Below are 14,239 nucleotides of genomic sequence, written 5' to 3'. Positions count from 1 at the left end.
CCCGTCTCATATTTTTTTCTTTGTAACAACAAACGAAAGATCTCATAAATTCTTTTCTTTGTACAAACCCAAAAAGTTGAGATCTCCTGAGGTATATGTTTCTTTTACGAAATTTAATTACATCATGTCTTTCATATTTAGAAGGTCTACATCTTCCAATAATGATCTTGACAAGGACAGAAAGGATGGCGAACTAACTGCGAATGACTCAAACAATGAAAATGCTCCACAGAATGCTAATCTGGAGGCCGAATTAAGCAACGAAAAGCTATCGGACTCCGAGAAGAAACCAAAAAAATCACGAACCACGTTTCTCAGAAACTTGGTGGGAAACTCAAGTAGAAACAATTCCACGTCTTCCTTGACTTCGGCAACATCAAGCAGCTCCAGTTTAAATAGTGCATTACCCCCGCTACCTCCAATCGAACTTATTGGATATGGCCCGACAGTAAGGCACAAATTGATGGATCCAGATTTAGCAAGTGATATACGGAACCTAATTCCCGCGAGGCTCCAGCTTTTTGATAATTGGTACTTGGTCTACTCCCTGGAACAGCACGGCATATCCTTAAATTCATTATACAGAAATTCAAAGCCGGAGAATCAATTGATAGAGTACAATAAACGAAAAAAAGCAGAAAAAGGTTTTGCCGAGTCTGTAGTAAACAGGATGATGGTGAATGACGCTTCCAATAGTTTGTACAGTACCCCACAAAGGCGTCCACAAGGTTATGTGCTAGTCATTAAGGATAATCATCTGTCAAGATTTGGGGCATTTTTGAATGAAAACTTGAAACCCGTGGAACATAAGAGGTACTATGGTAATGGTGAGTGTTTTTTATGGAAATGCGAAAGATACGATCCAACAAAATTGAATCATAGCAAGAGCTCATCTTCCCTGAAATCAAAGTCGGCTTTCAGGTTCAAGGCTTTTATGTATACTGGGATTAATGACAATATTATTTATTCAAATCACGATTTTATCGCAATTGGGTCGTCACAGGGCCAAAATGGTCTCTATATTGATAAATCTTTATGCAAAGGAGTCAGCTATCCCTGTGAGACGTTTGGTAACGAAATATTGTGTCAACATGGCTCCTCCACATCAAAATATGGACTGTTTGATATACGAGGGTTGGAAATTTGGAGAATAGGAGATCTTGAATAGTGTAAGATATGTATTCATTTCTGAATCAATATCGAGGACTGGACTAACGCGTATATCTTAAAATACTGCGATTTGTGAGACCACTCTGTGAAAATTTATGTTGGATGTACGTGATGGTGCTGGGTGCCATGCCCTTTCCTTGTAGTTCCGATTGTGTGTGTGGTCACAAAAATAAAGTACACGACTTGCCCCACTGATAAGATAAACAAAAAAGCAAAACACTCCCCAACAATAAACACTAACGTGTTCAAACTTAGCCAATATATCAACGTCTACCTCCGGAGTAACAAAATATTGATATATATTACCATTCAAAGCTTACACGATTATAATAAATTCGTTTCGATTTATTTATTAGGGAATCCACATCGATCCCATCCCTGATTCTTCGCTACCCTTACTGTGGTTGCTATGACTAACATTAACACGACCAATAAAACTGTCAAAATTAACAGAGTGTACGTTGGCGTCAATTAAACTTATGTCATTTGGCAGTCTTTTACTAACTTGTTTAGACATGCAAATTCAAAAAGTGGTCACAAGTTTAATTCAGCACTAGCAACATGGAAGAAACTAAAATCAACCAAACCAGCACACACATATAAGACACAAGTTAACGATGAGGATTCCGAGCCTGTTATTCCCCAACGATCTCATTCAGAACAGTATGTCATCGAAAATGGTCCTCAAGGTGAGTTGTTTATATTTTATTTGAAGGAAAAGGTACTCGAAATGTGGGATTGGACAGCACCAACTCTGAAATCGGAAAGGGATACACTTTACTTGCAAACACGTCTTCAAGCAAGGGAGACTTTCAATTTGAAATCATTCAAGGTAATAAAGTGTCAGGACGGTGAGTATATTGCGGTAGCGGTGACTTCGGAAGATAACGCCGACAATGTGGATGTCTTGAGAATCTCCTCTACTTTTTTTAAAGTCGCGAGCAGGATTGTCCTTCCATTTGGTTCCGAGAAATACTCTATAAAGGCAAATGACTCATTTGTGTGTATAGGGACTGACCGTGGCGCCGTACACATTTATCGATTTGGCCGCACGGGTTTGGTTCTTGAAAATGCCAATACAGATTCGGCTCTATCGAATATTAAAAGAAATTGCTGCAACATACCTGGGGGAGACGATATTCGTGACTTCGGTGATGATAATCTTATCATAAAAACAAGTTGTAGCGATAGTATGGCCATATTTGACATTATTCAAGGTTGGTTTGTTTATTGTCCAACTAAATCAGAGTATACTTATTTGAAGAATATGAAGAGCAATAACAAGAACTGCAGAAACGTTCCGCTGGTAGATGAAACTTCCGCGTCACAGGATCCAATAATCACTAATTTCATGAGTCCGTCAGCAAAGAAGAGAAAGGCCAGCTTATTTACTCCTGTAAAGCTATCCGGATCAACTCCCTTGTACAACAAGCTTGTGTCATCTCTATCGAAAACAACATTGGACGGAATCTTCAAAGTGTCAGAGTTGTCTTCAGCAAAATATAAAGAATACATGGAAAGCAAACTAGAGTTAAACAATATAGGTAAGTCGATTGGTAAAAGCCTATATACGAACATCCAAAAGGGTTCTGAATTTTTGAAACCGAATGACAACCAAATTCTTACCATTGTTGACTTATACAATGACCGGTCCCTTGCGACATTCAAACCTCTGGGTGGTGTCTCACAAGTTTCGTTCTCACAATATGACTTGCAATTGGCTACAGCAAATTTACGAGGAGATCTGCTATATATATGGGATTTGTATCGCTTACCGACTGAGATTTCGTTAGTTGGTAAGTTTACCAGAGGTAATACCTCAGCTATCGTTCAAAATATATTTTGGTTCAACGCTGAGGATGATAATCGTGATACACATTCTGGGTTTGGCTGTATTTCTAAAGCAACAGGATCTGTTCATTGGTATAATATGAATAATATGTTAGGAGAAGGTAAAGTAAGTGAACGTGGTATTAAGATAAAAAGATCGAGAAGGGTACGCAGTGAGCTGCAAAAAAATGATTGGACTTTATCTGCATTCGAAGGAGATAAGTTTTTGAATGTACTAGATGGGCAGATTGGTGTGTTGACAAGAGCAGGGTCGTTGAAGATGATCAATCCGACAAATGGCCATCACTACTATGAATACAGAATTCCCCGCGAACCAATTGCAGAGTTTTCCAATTCTGACTCTTTTACACTAAAAGAATTAAAAGGTTTGGCAAGGCTGAGAAACCCACTCGCACAAGCGGAGATAGAAACTTGTGCACCTTATCTAAACTTGATCAATCATAGAAATGTCGAATTGGGAACGTACCTGTATGAAAGCATGGCATTCGATGATTTTGGTAATGATATTGAAGTTGATTGCTTGAACGTTCGATCTATTCCTACTACACCAGAAAATGTTTGTGAAAAGAGTATAGATGAAGTCATATCTGAAGCAAGTGCATTAAACAAGATATACATAGATCAGGGAGACGAAGAGGATGACTGAATATTATATAGAATTGAGAAGTTTAGAATTTTTGCTTTATAATGTGTAGCATTGAACTCTGATTTGTGAGCTACCATGAGTAATCATCTGTGGAATGACTTTTGAAAATTTTGGAAAACCGCGATCTTGTATTGATGCTAAAAGAGTTAACATCAGCGTCCTGTTAAAACTATGTTCAAGAGCGGTTTGGTGAATGTTAGCCGAAGAAGGTTACTTGGCAAAATTACTGAGAGAATACGATGGAGAAGTGGGAATTTCATAGTTGAATCGCAAGTCATTTCACGCACCTCTTCTTCACTGTCTTACCTTAATTGGATTTTCCATCCCGTCAAAAAACTCCTCAATCGCAGCCAGAACAATCTAATAGATCAGAAATCTAGGGCGTTGAATGACATCGAGATTCGAAACTTAGGTAACCTCATTGAGCAACGTAAGTACGCAGAAATCATTAAATTAAAAGATAAAATGAGTCCACAAGCATTAACGTATGTTGTTGAACGACTAATTGCTTTATTTTCCCAAGACATTATTACAGATGGTACTCTTCCATACGAGTTTTACAAAACTTCCAACATTAAACCTCCTCAATGGGATTTGAAAACCCGGGTTTTCCCTATTTTGGAACAACTTGTTCAAGAAACATCAGCAGCCTCGGATGAATTGAATACTCTAAAGGTTTACATCTATTACCACACGAATCAATTGGACAAAATCACAGATGCATTCACTTCAATAGCCTATCCCGATGAGACAACCATTACCTACTTTCTCAAATCATTCATCGTCAACTACGAAATGGAGACTTTCAAAGTTCACTTTTCCAAACAAGTCATAAATAGCTCCACTAAACTATCTCCCCAACTATTTGAATTACTTGTTGACCAATTGATCCCAAGATACTTTTTGTTTGAAAACCTTTTCTATTGTTACCAAGTATGGGTAAACTCCCCCAAGTGCGAGGATCCAACACCTAAACTGATAAGTCTAATCCTTGGTCAGTTTTACAAGTACGGAACAACACCGGAAATTAAAGAGTTTAAACGCATGATTGATAAAAAGTATGGATCTCACTATTTGGTTCAGAGTGTCGTTTTGCAAAACGAAATCATTAATAGAGAATACTTGTCATTTAAAAAGACAATAAGCGATGAAGATTTTGAGTTAATTGAATCACTTGCTCCTGAGGTCGAGGTTGAAGAATTCTGTTACTCGTGGCTATATTTTATGATTAGATTTTCCAACATGGAAGGAGCGAACCGTATTATAAAGTTCTACAGAGAAAAGATAGGACAAGATATTCCACCACGGTTTTTTGAGTTATTGATGGAGTTTTATGAAAGGCATGACCAATTCGACTCGTTGATTAAACTTGTAGAGAGAGTTAAGCTGACGATGCCGTATCGAGAAGAGTATTTAATGTCAATCGTTAAAACTTTCATATATTCGTATTCACGGTTTTCGACGATGTTGGTAGATGCTATCAATCAGTGGTTGGAAAAACCGCATTACTTTCAATTACACAAACTTGCGTCGCAGTTTTATCCATATCATTTAGTAGAACCATTCAACCAAAGGAAGTACAAAGGATGGTCAGAGCTTAAGTTCAAAGGCAATGAAAGGCAAAATAAACAGCAGGTACGTTTTAGAATAGAATACGGGTTTCCTGATTTGCTTGGACGCGGTTTGGCCCCTGACTTCAAGGAGGTTCTAAATACATTTCGAATGGGTGATTTGGATGATCGATTGTATTTGAAAGGTGTTCTTACAAAGACTAGACAATATAACTTGAAGAATCAAAAAACACTTGAATTAAGATCATTAAAGCATTTCTCATTAACCAGAGAAGATTTATCAAGATACTTTCGTTCAAACAAGGATTGTTTGAATGATAGCCAAAAATTCTACTTTGTGAGAATGTTATTGAACTTTGGTTTGCTAAAAGAAGCGGACTACCTTTTGGCTTCAATAGATTCATTCAGCTTGAATGATAAGAATAAAATGATTAAACATATTTTTCAAATGAGGTTGTATTCCAAACGAAACCAATTTCGAGAAATGACAACACTTTTAGATGAGTTTCCATTGTCTCAGATTTATGCAAGTCCATACTTGTTGATGCAGTGCATCTATCTCGAAAACCTGTTGGCAAATCTTAGCAGAGGACGGTCTTCCTTATCTATAGAACAGGTGGAGAGCTTGAGTATTTGCTTACGGAGATTAAGAAGCTTCATAGGTGATACCAAAATGATTCTTAAAAGAGACGAAGAGAACGTGCCTGTTTTAATCGAAAGAACTATTCAAATCTTGGACGATTGGAAGGCTACTAAACTGAAGAAATTAGATAGATCTTGTAAATAAGGAAATAAGTAACGAAGTATTTACGAAATGTGTTAATGGCGTGTGCCCTTTAGTGACTGAGAAAAAAATAATTATGCATGTTACTCCATACTATATTGATCTCACCGTATCAAACAAAATATTGAGGAGAGGTAGAGATACTTACCTTGCAGCACAACTGGACTCTAAGGACACGATTTTAAAAGATGGGTGATCATGTCCTGGAGATAGCCTGGGACAAAGTTGTATGTAATGGCCAGGTGGAGCCTACTTGATCGATGAAAAGCATACTAACATATCACAGGATTCAGCACTAACATCAAGTCTATTGTCGAAAATAACAAACAGTTTGGAGTGTTCAATATGTTCAGAAATCATGTTGGCTCCAATGACAACAGAATGTGGGCATTCTTTTTGTTATGAATGTCTACATCAGTGGTTTAAAAACAAGATCAACTGCCCCACATGTCGACATGAAATTCAAACAAAACCAGCACTAAATATGAAATTGAATGAGGTTTCCAAAAGTTTAGCAGAACTTATAATTGATGCGAGATTAGACCCAAATTTGGAATCATTTTCGGACCGTAAAAAGGAAGCTATGTCAAAATATGAATCACATGCAAAGATGAAGAGAGTATTTGGAGAACTATTCTGCGGGTATTCCCTAACATTGATAGATAATTCCGATGGCGTACCCAGATGTGGCAACTGTCTTTGGGAAGCGCACGGGACTGTTTGTTTGCATTGTGGCTCAAGGTTTAGAAATTCTGATTTGATACGAGGTATAGATGACGATGATGAGGATGATGAAGAGGAGTTTTACCAAGACGTTCCACCAGCAGAAGACAATTATGATTCTGATGACAGTTTTATTGATTCGCGCACCGCTGAAGAGATTCTTGAAGAAATGCATGATAGTGGTAATGAGGAAAGCGATGAACAGCATAATGCTTCATCTTCTGACGAGGGTGAGGATGGAGCTACAACATTTCGAAATTGGCTTAATGGTAGTAATCCAAGACTGCATGTTGTATACATAAGTGATACCGATAGTGAGCTAGAGTATAACCCTCGAATCTATAGTGATTCAGATGACGACAGTCCGCGACAAGTGCACTTTGGTGGTGGTCCCGGTGGTCATGTTCTAATAGACTTGGATGCAGATGATGAAGATATGGATGCAGAATTGATTGATGCCCTTGCTGACTTTCAACACAGCATTAGCGAAGACGAAGAAGGTGATGAATTTCGCAGTCTACATGAGGATCATGAGCGTGAATATGATGACGAGGACCAAGGCGACAATGATGACGACGATCCGGATCCAGATGAATATTATGATGAATACGAAGTAGATGACAACGATGATGGCGATGCTAATGACTGCGATGATCAAAACGATTACGATGATTACTCGTATGATGCTTATGACAATTATGACAATGGCCAAGGATAAGATAGCAACCGGTGACCAAAGTGAGAGAATTGCAGAGGATCCCAATCTAGGAAGCTATTTTCGATCGTATTTATGGCTTTTATCAAAAGAGTGCTAAAGATTACTTTAGAGGCACACGGTTGTAAGCGAAGTGCCACCCCAACACAGTAAGGGGTATGTTAACCGTTTTGAGCTTATCGTTCATTCTTTTGATCGTCAATTTGGCTGGGTTAAGTAAATCAGGACGGACACAAGAGGCTTTTGGAGGCAAGCTTGCGTTTGGGATCCTTGATTTCCCAGTAGTAAAGTTTACTAGTAAGAAAGATCTAGAATTACAATTGAATAAATTTACACAGGTGTATTGGTGAAGTATTCGGTGATCGTAAAATAACAATACTTTCATCCAACTCTTATGACCTTTTTTACAATTCAATCGATTTCTATCACAATCATCAACAAAATCAAGAAAATCAATTTCGTTTATTAGACCAAGCTCCTTCGGAAAGTTCCGTGAAAGCTATTCATCACACATCTCATATATATTTTCCAATTTGTATAAATAAAAAAGCACCTAACTAGCTTCACTCATTAGTTCTTCTCTTTAATACCACAGATAGCTCTTCCAGCATAAAACAATGGAATAGCAGTACTTACAGCAAAAATAGCATAAAATGGGTACACCAATAATGCTGATTTGGATCCTCTCAAATGCAATGGTTTTGGAGTAGTTTGGTATCTTTTTTGAAGTTCAATAATTCTTTGTGGGTTCCTAATATTGGTGTTAGTACACTCTTCTGAAACACCCATGCTTCACTTCAATTGATATACATACATCTTTGGCAGTTGAATATATTTGAGTTGGTTTCGAATAAAACTGTCGTGCTTCTAATAACACTTTTTCTAATTGGTTGTTCAATTTTTTTTGGTGATACAATTTTTTTCACTTGCACTGAATCGAATGACATATCCTGCATATAGACCCAATTAATGTATGCTAGTTATAGTATTTGTTAAGTAGCCAATGTTGATAATGTTAACCATTAGTAAAGCTACTTCTAAATCGAAAGAATCTCTCGATTGCTACAAGAATAGACCTATGGCTCATCAAGGCTCTCACAATAACGATTCACTTGAAAGCACAACAAGTAAATGTAGGCAGGGGTGTGTGCTTGCAACTAGCTATATGTAGGACCCTTAGGAAATGATTATCTAGGTTCCGTGGTAGCTGCTTTGAAACATCATTTTAGAACTTTGTTGATTACTTGTTTTGATATTTGTAGACTATGCACAATAGGCCGCAAAACATGTAATAAAAATTGCCTAGTAATTGTGCAAATATTTCCAAAAAAATATTTAAATGAACCACACTCTGTCCAGTCCAACGGAATTCAAAATAATTCAAAAGATGTCAACTCTTTGACTTTATATTGGCTGCAACTTTGTCTATCACAATCTAAATTTGGTCGCAGGTGAGGGTACGCCCCCATGAAGTAAATTCTACAATCTGTGTCTAGGCTGTGTGACGCGACAAAATATTCAATGTCGCAATTTCTTTGTTTCAATTTGTTTTTGTTTTGTTTGTTGTCAACAGCAGCAGGCGTTTTCGAATTTTCGTTCAATAAAGAAACATCTTGATCTGTGATAGACACGTTTACTTCAAAATACATCATTTGGAAGTCTTCGTTACACTTGCTCACGTCTTTGTATTCATCATACTTCCTCAGATTATTCAGGGATTACCGCACTTGACACCACGTTCCTTAGGAAGCTTTTTGATCTAGGATGAATATTAACAAGAAGACAATAAACAAAAATTTGATCAAACTTAATAGTGTTGTGGAACGTCGTTTAAGAAAGTTCTTGCTGGGACCTAAGAAGGGAGAAACATTTGAACTTCGAAATGGGTTAGTATCACAATACAAGCATGAACGCAAGGATGCGATCCAACGTGTTATTCAAGCAATGACGGTTGGAAAGGATGTTTCTTCGTTGTTCCCCGATGTTTTGAAAAACATTGCAACGTATGACTTGGAGCAAAAGAAATTGGTTTATTTGTATTTGATGAACTATGCGAAGACCAATCCTGAATTATGTATATTAGCAGTCAACACATTTGTGCAAGATACAGAAGATCCAAACCCATTAATTAGAGCTTTAGCTATCAGAACAATGGGATGTGTAAGGGTTAGCAAAATGGTTGACTACATAGAAATACCATTGACAAGAACCTTGAAGGACGAGAATCCATATGTTAGAAAGACTGCTGCAATATGTGTGGCTAAGTTGTTTGATTTGAACCCAAATGTTTGTGTTGAATTGGGATTTTTGGACGACTTGCAGAATTTACTTAAGGATCCTAACCCCATGGTCGTTGCCAACTCTATAAACGCCTTGTACGAGATTAGAGACATGAACGAGGACCCAAACTTGAAGGTTTTGGAAATAAATGGCGAGGTAATCAGAAGCTTGTTGTTGTGTTTGAATGAGTGTACTGAATGGGGTAGAATTACAATCTTGACCACACTCACCGAATACAATACACGTGGTAAGGTCGAAGAAGCCAATCACATCATTGAAAGAGTCATACCGCAATTACAGCATGCGAATCCCTCTGTGGTCTTGAGCTCTATTAGAGCGATTATTTGCCATGTTGAAAATATACCTGTAACTGCTCAAAGACAATCAACTTTAAAAAAGTTATCCGCTCCTTTAGTCTCGTTAGTCAGCTCATCGATACCAGAAGCTCAATACGTGGGGTTGAAAAACATTAGGATTATCTTGGAAAGATATCCCAGCATATTATCGAAAGAGTTGAGAGTATTCTTCATCAAGTACTCCGATCCCTTGTATTTGAAGTTGGAAAAGTTGGATATTATGATAAGATTGGCCAACGAAAGCAATTCAGATTTATTACTAGGAGAATTGAGAGAATATGCCATGGAATTTGAGCCAGCTTTAGTGACAAGGGCAATCAAATCGATTGGGGCTGTTGCTATCCAGTTGAGTGGATCAGTGGTTAAAGCAGTGAATCTCTTGAATGATATTATTGATCAAAGAGGTGGTGATTTAATCATCAACGAATCAACCATTGTGTTAACGAACATACTAAGAAGATATCCTGGCAAGAGTGATCTTACGTCTTTGATTATACCAATCATTTCAAACCACACTGTTGAGTTAGATAAACCAGAAGCTTTGGCTGATTACGTGTGGATTTTGGGTGAATATCCTAAATACTTTTCAAACTTGCATGAAAAACTTGAATCGTTGATTAAGGGGTTTTTGGAGTGTGAAACCCTATTACAATTAAATATTTTGACAACGGTTGTTAAAATCAATGCAGCAATTCCAGGTAACAAAAAGTATTCGTCCTTGCTTCAGCAGATTTTAGAGCTTGCCACCAAGGAATGTGAGAATGCTGATGTAAGGGACAAAGCGTACATCTATTGGAGATTATTGTCATCATCGACAAGCAACTCATTACAAAAGAAGATTATCCTAGCTAAGTTGCCACCTATTGAGTCCACAATTCCTACATTTAGTCCTCATTTATTGGAGCAATTGCTCAAAGAACTATCAACCCTTAGCTCTGTATATCACAAGCCAGCAAAGACTTTTATTGATCCGTCGGCCTACTCAAGAGTTCCTATTGGGTCCAATGAGGAGAATGTTGAAAGTTTGAAAAACCTAGCCAAGCAAGAGATTATCGACAATTCACGTAATGAGGATCTTTTAAACTTCGATGATGATGAAGAAGAAAATGGCCTTTCTAGTGGGGATGGTAAAGATAGTGGTGTTGGCGATTTACTTAGTGAATTAAATGATTTGTTCACACCTACACCTACCAAGAGTCAACAAACAAGTTCAACTAATACTGATATCCTTGAACTTTTCAATTCTGCTCCACAAACCAACACTAACTCCGTGGCTAATGGTATTGAGAATTTGCATGTGAGTGCACATGCAAAGGAGAACAAAGGTGTAAATAATGATTTATTAGATTTGTTTTAGTTACCTTGCATTTGTACATTTGAAAAACTATATATTCAGTAGTAGATTCTTAACAATTCTATCCTTTTCTATATTACCATCGTAATCACTCACGACCTTTTCATCATTTTCGTTCACGTTCATATCAATATCCTCGTTACTCATTGCAATGATTTTAGACTTCACATCCTCACAAACAGACTCGATATTTTCAATTTCTGCCCTTTTAGCTTGTATTTTCCTTTTCAACAACATTATCAAACTCTCCCTACTTTGATGTGGTCTATAAGTGTTCAAAATATGATTGAAATTAATCAACAACAAACTCATATCCTTTATTTTGGGTTCAAATTGTTGTGGATCAACACTCAAAATATTGATCAATTCAACGAAATTAAGTAATAACGAGTCCATCATTTTATGCAATTCTTTAATCTTTGTCTCAGAAGTCAAATTGGCATCGTTATAAAGTTGTTTCCATTGAGTGTCTTTTAAATTCGGTAGTTTGTCTTTGAATGACCATATGTTTCCGTAGCCTCTATACTGAGACCCTGAGGGTACCTCTGGCGGAACTAAAAGCTTGAGTTCTCCTTTGATGTGCTCTCCACTATCAACATCACCCTCCTCGCTTTCAATAGCTGTCGTTGTTTTGCGAATTTCCTCCAATTTAGCCAAGTTTTCACCAGTGAAAAATTTCACAAATGGTGGAGGTGGAGGATATAACGACGATATTAGATCTTCACTGTTTGAAGTTGACATAGCGACTATTTTTTACTAAGCTGATAGGAATTCTAGCGGATACTTATTGGTCTCGATGCTACGCTTCTTGTTTTGAAAAGCTCTAATGTGTACGCGAAAGTTGATTGAGTTGGATCTGTAATGTCACAAGATCAAAGTAAACGACACTGATTAATGGCAAATGCGACACGAAGAAAAACCTTTATAGTTGCACTCGCCATTTATTATTAATCTTAGAATTGATCTTCTCCAGAGGTATAAACACATTACATCGTAAAACAAGTGACAATGGCAGAAGAAGATCGCATGGATATAGATGGTATGCAAGTCTATCACGAACCAATCGACGAACCAGATACTAACATCAAAGCAGATTCTGAATCGATTGCAGAGGTGTCAAAAACAAACAAACCAAAGTTCGAAGTAAAGAAATGGACAGCAGTTGCCTTTTGGTCATGGGGTATGTACAAACAATCACAATTTACCATTTATGGGGAACTAATCTTACTAACAACATTACGTCAGATATACAGATTGAAAATTGTGCTATTTGCAGGAATCATTTGATGGAGCCATGTATTGAATGTCAACCTAATTCATTGGCAAATGGTGGAGAAGAGTGTATTGCTGCTTGGGGAATGTGTAACCATGCTTTCCATTTACATTGTATAAAAAGATGGCTAAAAACTAGAAATGCATGCCCGTTAGATAATACCGAGTGGGTATATCAAAAATTTGGCAAATAGAGAGAGAGAGAGAGAGAGAGAGAGATACATATGCGGTGTGATTTTATATACTTGGGTTTTGTTTTAGTTTATTTTTGTTTGTTTTGAATGTATATTAGTTGTCTGTTTCTTTGGCCTCATTAGGTTTGATTAAATCGCCAGTTCCGATCAAATTCACCCAAGATTGCAACGTCTCGACACAATTTTTGAATACTCTTGAGAACATCAGTGCTTATTTTGCCGATAGTTTCAACGAAGAATACATATTGCCAAGGTTGTAAGTTGGCAGGTCTCGAACTGATTGAGGTTAAGTTGATTCCATTCTCCTTGAACTTTACAAGTACATCACATAACGCCCCTGGGTCATCGTGTGGGAGTGTAAACATTATTGATGTGACTATTTGAACTTCTTTATTGTTATTGTCGTGTACTGGAAGATCATTATATCCTAATATCAAAAACCTAGTAGTATTGCTCACATTATCCTCTATGTTTGCCTTGAGAATTGGTAGATTATATAGTTTTGAGCTCATTAGTGAGGAAATGGCTGCTGATTTGTTCGTCTTGTCGTGGCTGACTAATTCGGCTGCTTTTGAAGTTGACCCTACATCAATTTTTGTAATACCTTTTCGCAATGTAGACAAATATCCTCCTACCTGGGTCCATACTTGTGGATGAGAATATATAGTTTCAATATCTTCCAATGATCCATTACTTAATAAGTTGTGATGTATTGATACAAATTGTTCACCAACGATTTTAAAATGACACTGTTTCTCTTCATTCAAGAACCAATCTCGAAGTAGGTCATACGTGAATACTACTTGTCCATTAGTTGAGTTTTCGAAAGGAACTACAGCAAAGTCAACAATGTGGGTGTTAATAGCTTGAAAACAGTCTCCAATTGATTGTTGTGGAGATATTCCAACATCATTAATTCCGAATTGTTGTAAAACCGCCTAAGAAAAGTGTTAGTAATTTAAGCCTTTAAGGACATCTTTGTTTAAACATACTTGATGAGTGTATGTACCTTCTGGACCTAGAAATGCCACTCTAATAGTCATGCTGGGTTGGGTGGAGAATCTTTAAAATTCATCAAACTTTGAAAATTTTTGAATTTGTGTCATTTGGGTGTTTCCTGTCACGCGCATTAGTTTACAAGCTATGAAACATGCACTCTCTAAATCAAGTCATTCACCTTCAAAGACATATTACCTAATCCAAATTACCATTCAAACCAATGATAATTCGATTTAGACTATTTGACTGAATCGATGAACAAAGAGACAAAGAGTATCATAGAGATTGAGAAGCGCAATAAACATAGAGTAAAGGTGTGTGATC

At 37.2% G+C, this 14,239-nt stretch overlaps 9 protein-coding genes across 9 annotated transcripts; 6 read left to right on the top strand and 3 right to left on the bottom strand. All coding sequences in view use genetic code 12, as the record gives it.

Annotated features, from left to right (window-relative positions):
• Positions 1 to 124: 124 nt before the first annotated feature.
• CORT_0B04200 (Oxr1 protein) lies at positions 125 to 1,168 on the top strand (the record flags this gene model as incomplete). Its single annotated transcript, XM_003867516.1, has 1 exon — positions 125 to 1,168. One exon carries the CDS (start codon positions 125 to 127, stop codon positions 1,166 to 1,168), a length of 1,044 nt encoding a protein of 347 aa, XP_003867564.1.
• Positions 1,169 to 1,900: 732 nt separating this feature from the next.
• Positions 1,901 to 3,667, top strand: CORT_0B04190 (hypothetical protein; the record flags this gene model as incomplete). Its single annotated transcript, XM_003867515.1, has 1 exon — positions 1,901 to 3,667. The coding sequence occupies one exon, from the start codon at positions 1,901 to 1,903 to the stop codon at positions 3,665 to 3,667; it is 1,767 nt and encodes a 588-aa protein (XP_003867563.1).
• A 171-nt stretch (positions 3,668 to 3,838) lies between these two features.
• Positions 3,839 to 6,025, top strand: CORT_0B04180 (hypothetical protein; the record flags this gene model as incomplete). Its single annotated transcript, XM_003867514.1, has 1 exon — positions 3,839 to 6,025. One exon carries the CDS (start codon positions 3,839 to 3,841, stop codon positions 6,023 to 6,025), a length of 2,187 nt encoding a protein of 728 aa, XP_003867562.1.
• A 185-nt stretch (positions 6,026 to 6,210) lies between these two features.
• On the top strand, positions 6,211 to 7,463 carry CORT_0B04170 (hypothetical protein; the record flags this gene model as incomplete). The annotated part of the gene is made up of 2 exons (XM_003867513.1): positions 6,211 to 6,249; positions 6,309 to 7,463. 2 exons carry the CDS (start codon positions 6,211 to 6,213, stop codon positions 7,461 to 7,463), a joined length of 1,194 nt encoding a protein of 397 aa, XP_003867561.1.
• Positions 7,464 to 8,030: 567 nt separating this feature from the next.
• Positions 8,031 to 8,276, bottom strand: CORT_0B04160 (Cox7 cytochrome c oxidase; the record flags this gene model as incomplete). Its single annotated transcript, XM_003867512.1, has 2 exons — positions 8,031 to 8,211; positions 8,275 to 8,276. Coding segments are annotated over 2 exons (183 nt in total).
• A 948-nt stretch (positions 8,277 to 9,224) lies between these two features.
• Positions 9,225 to 11,453, top strand: CORT_0B04150 (Apl2 phosphorylated protein of unknown function; the record flags this gene model as incomplete). Its single annotated transcript, XM_003867511.1, has 1 exon — positions 9,225 to 11,453. The coding sequence occupies one exon, from the start codon at positions 9,225 to 9,227 to the stop codon at positions 11,451 to 11,453; it is 2,229 nt and encodes a 742-aa protein (XP_003867559.1).
• A 27-nt stretch (positions 11,454 to 11,480) lies between these two features.
• Positions 11,481 to 12,191, bottom strand: CORT_0B04140 (RNA polymerase II mediator complex subunit; the record flags this gene model as incomplete). Its single annotated transcript, XM_003867510.1, has 1 exon — positions 11,481 to 12,191. One exon carries the CDS (start codon positions 12,189 to 12,191, stop codon positions 11,481 to 11,483), a length of 711 nt encoding a protein of 236 aa, XP_003867558.1.
• A 267-nt stretch (positions 12,192 to 12,458) lies between these two features.
• Positions 12,459 to 12,916, top strand: CORT_0B04130 (Hrt1 protein; the record flags this gene model as incomplete). The annotated part of the gene is made up of 3 exons (XM_003867509.1): positions 12,459 to 12,489; positions 12,541 to 12,630; positions 12,696 to 12,916. 3 exons carry the CDS (start codon positions 12,459 to 12,461, stop codon positions 12,914 to 12,916), a joined length of 342 nt encoding a protein of 113 aa, XP_003867557.1.
• A 119-nt stretch (positions 12,917 to 13,035) lies between these two features.
• On the bottom strand, positions 13,036 to 13,959 carry CORT_0B04120 (Pha2 prephenate dehydratase; the record flags this gene model as incomplete). The annotated part of the gene is made up of 2 exons (XM_003867508.1): positions 13,036 to 13,854; positions 13,909 to 13,959. The coding sequence occupies 2 exons, from the start codon at positions 13,957 to 13,959 to the stop codon at positions 13,036 to 13,038; spliced, it is 870 nt and encodes a 289-aa protein (XP_003867556.1).
• Positions 13,960 to 14,239: the final 280 nt, after the last annotated feature.

This window comes from Candida orthopsilosis, assembly GCF_000315875.1.
Source record: "Candida orthopsilosis Co 90-125, chromosome 2 draft sequence".
NCBI classification, from domain to species: domain Eukaryota; kingdom Fungi; phylum Ascomycota; class Pichiomycetes; order Serinales; family Debaryomycetaceae; genus Lodderomyces; species Lodderomyces orthopsilosis.
Note: the sequence above shows the minus strand (reverse complement) of the source record. Positions and strands in the feature narration are given on the sequence as shown.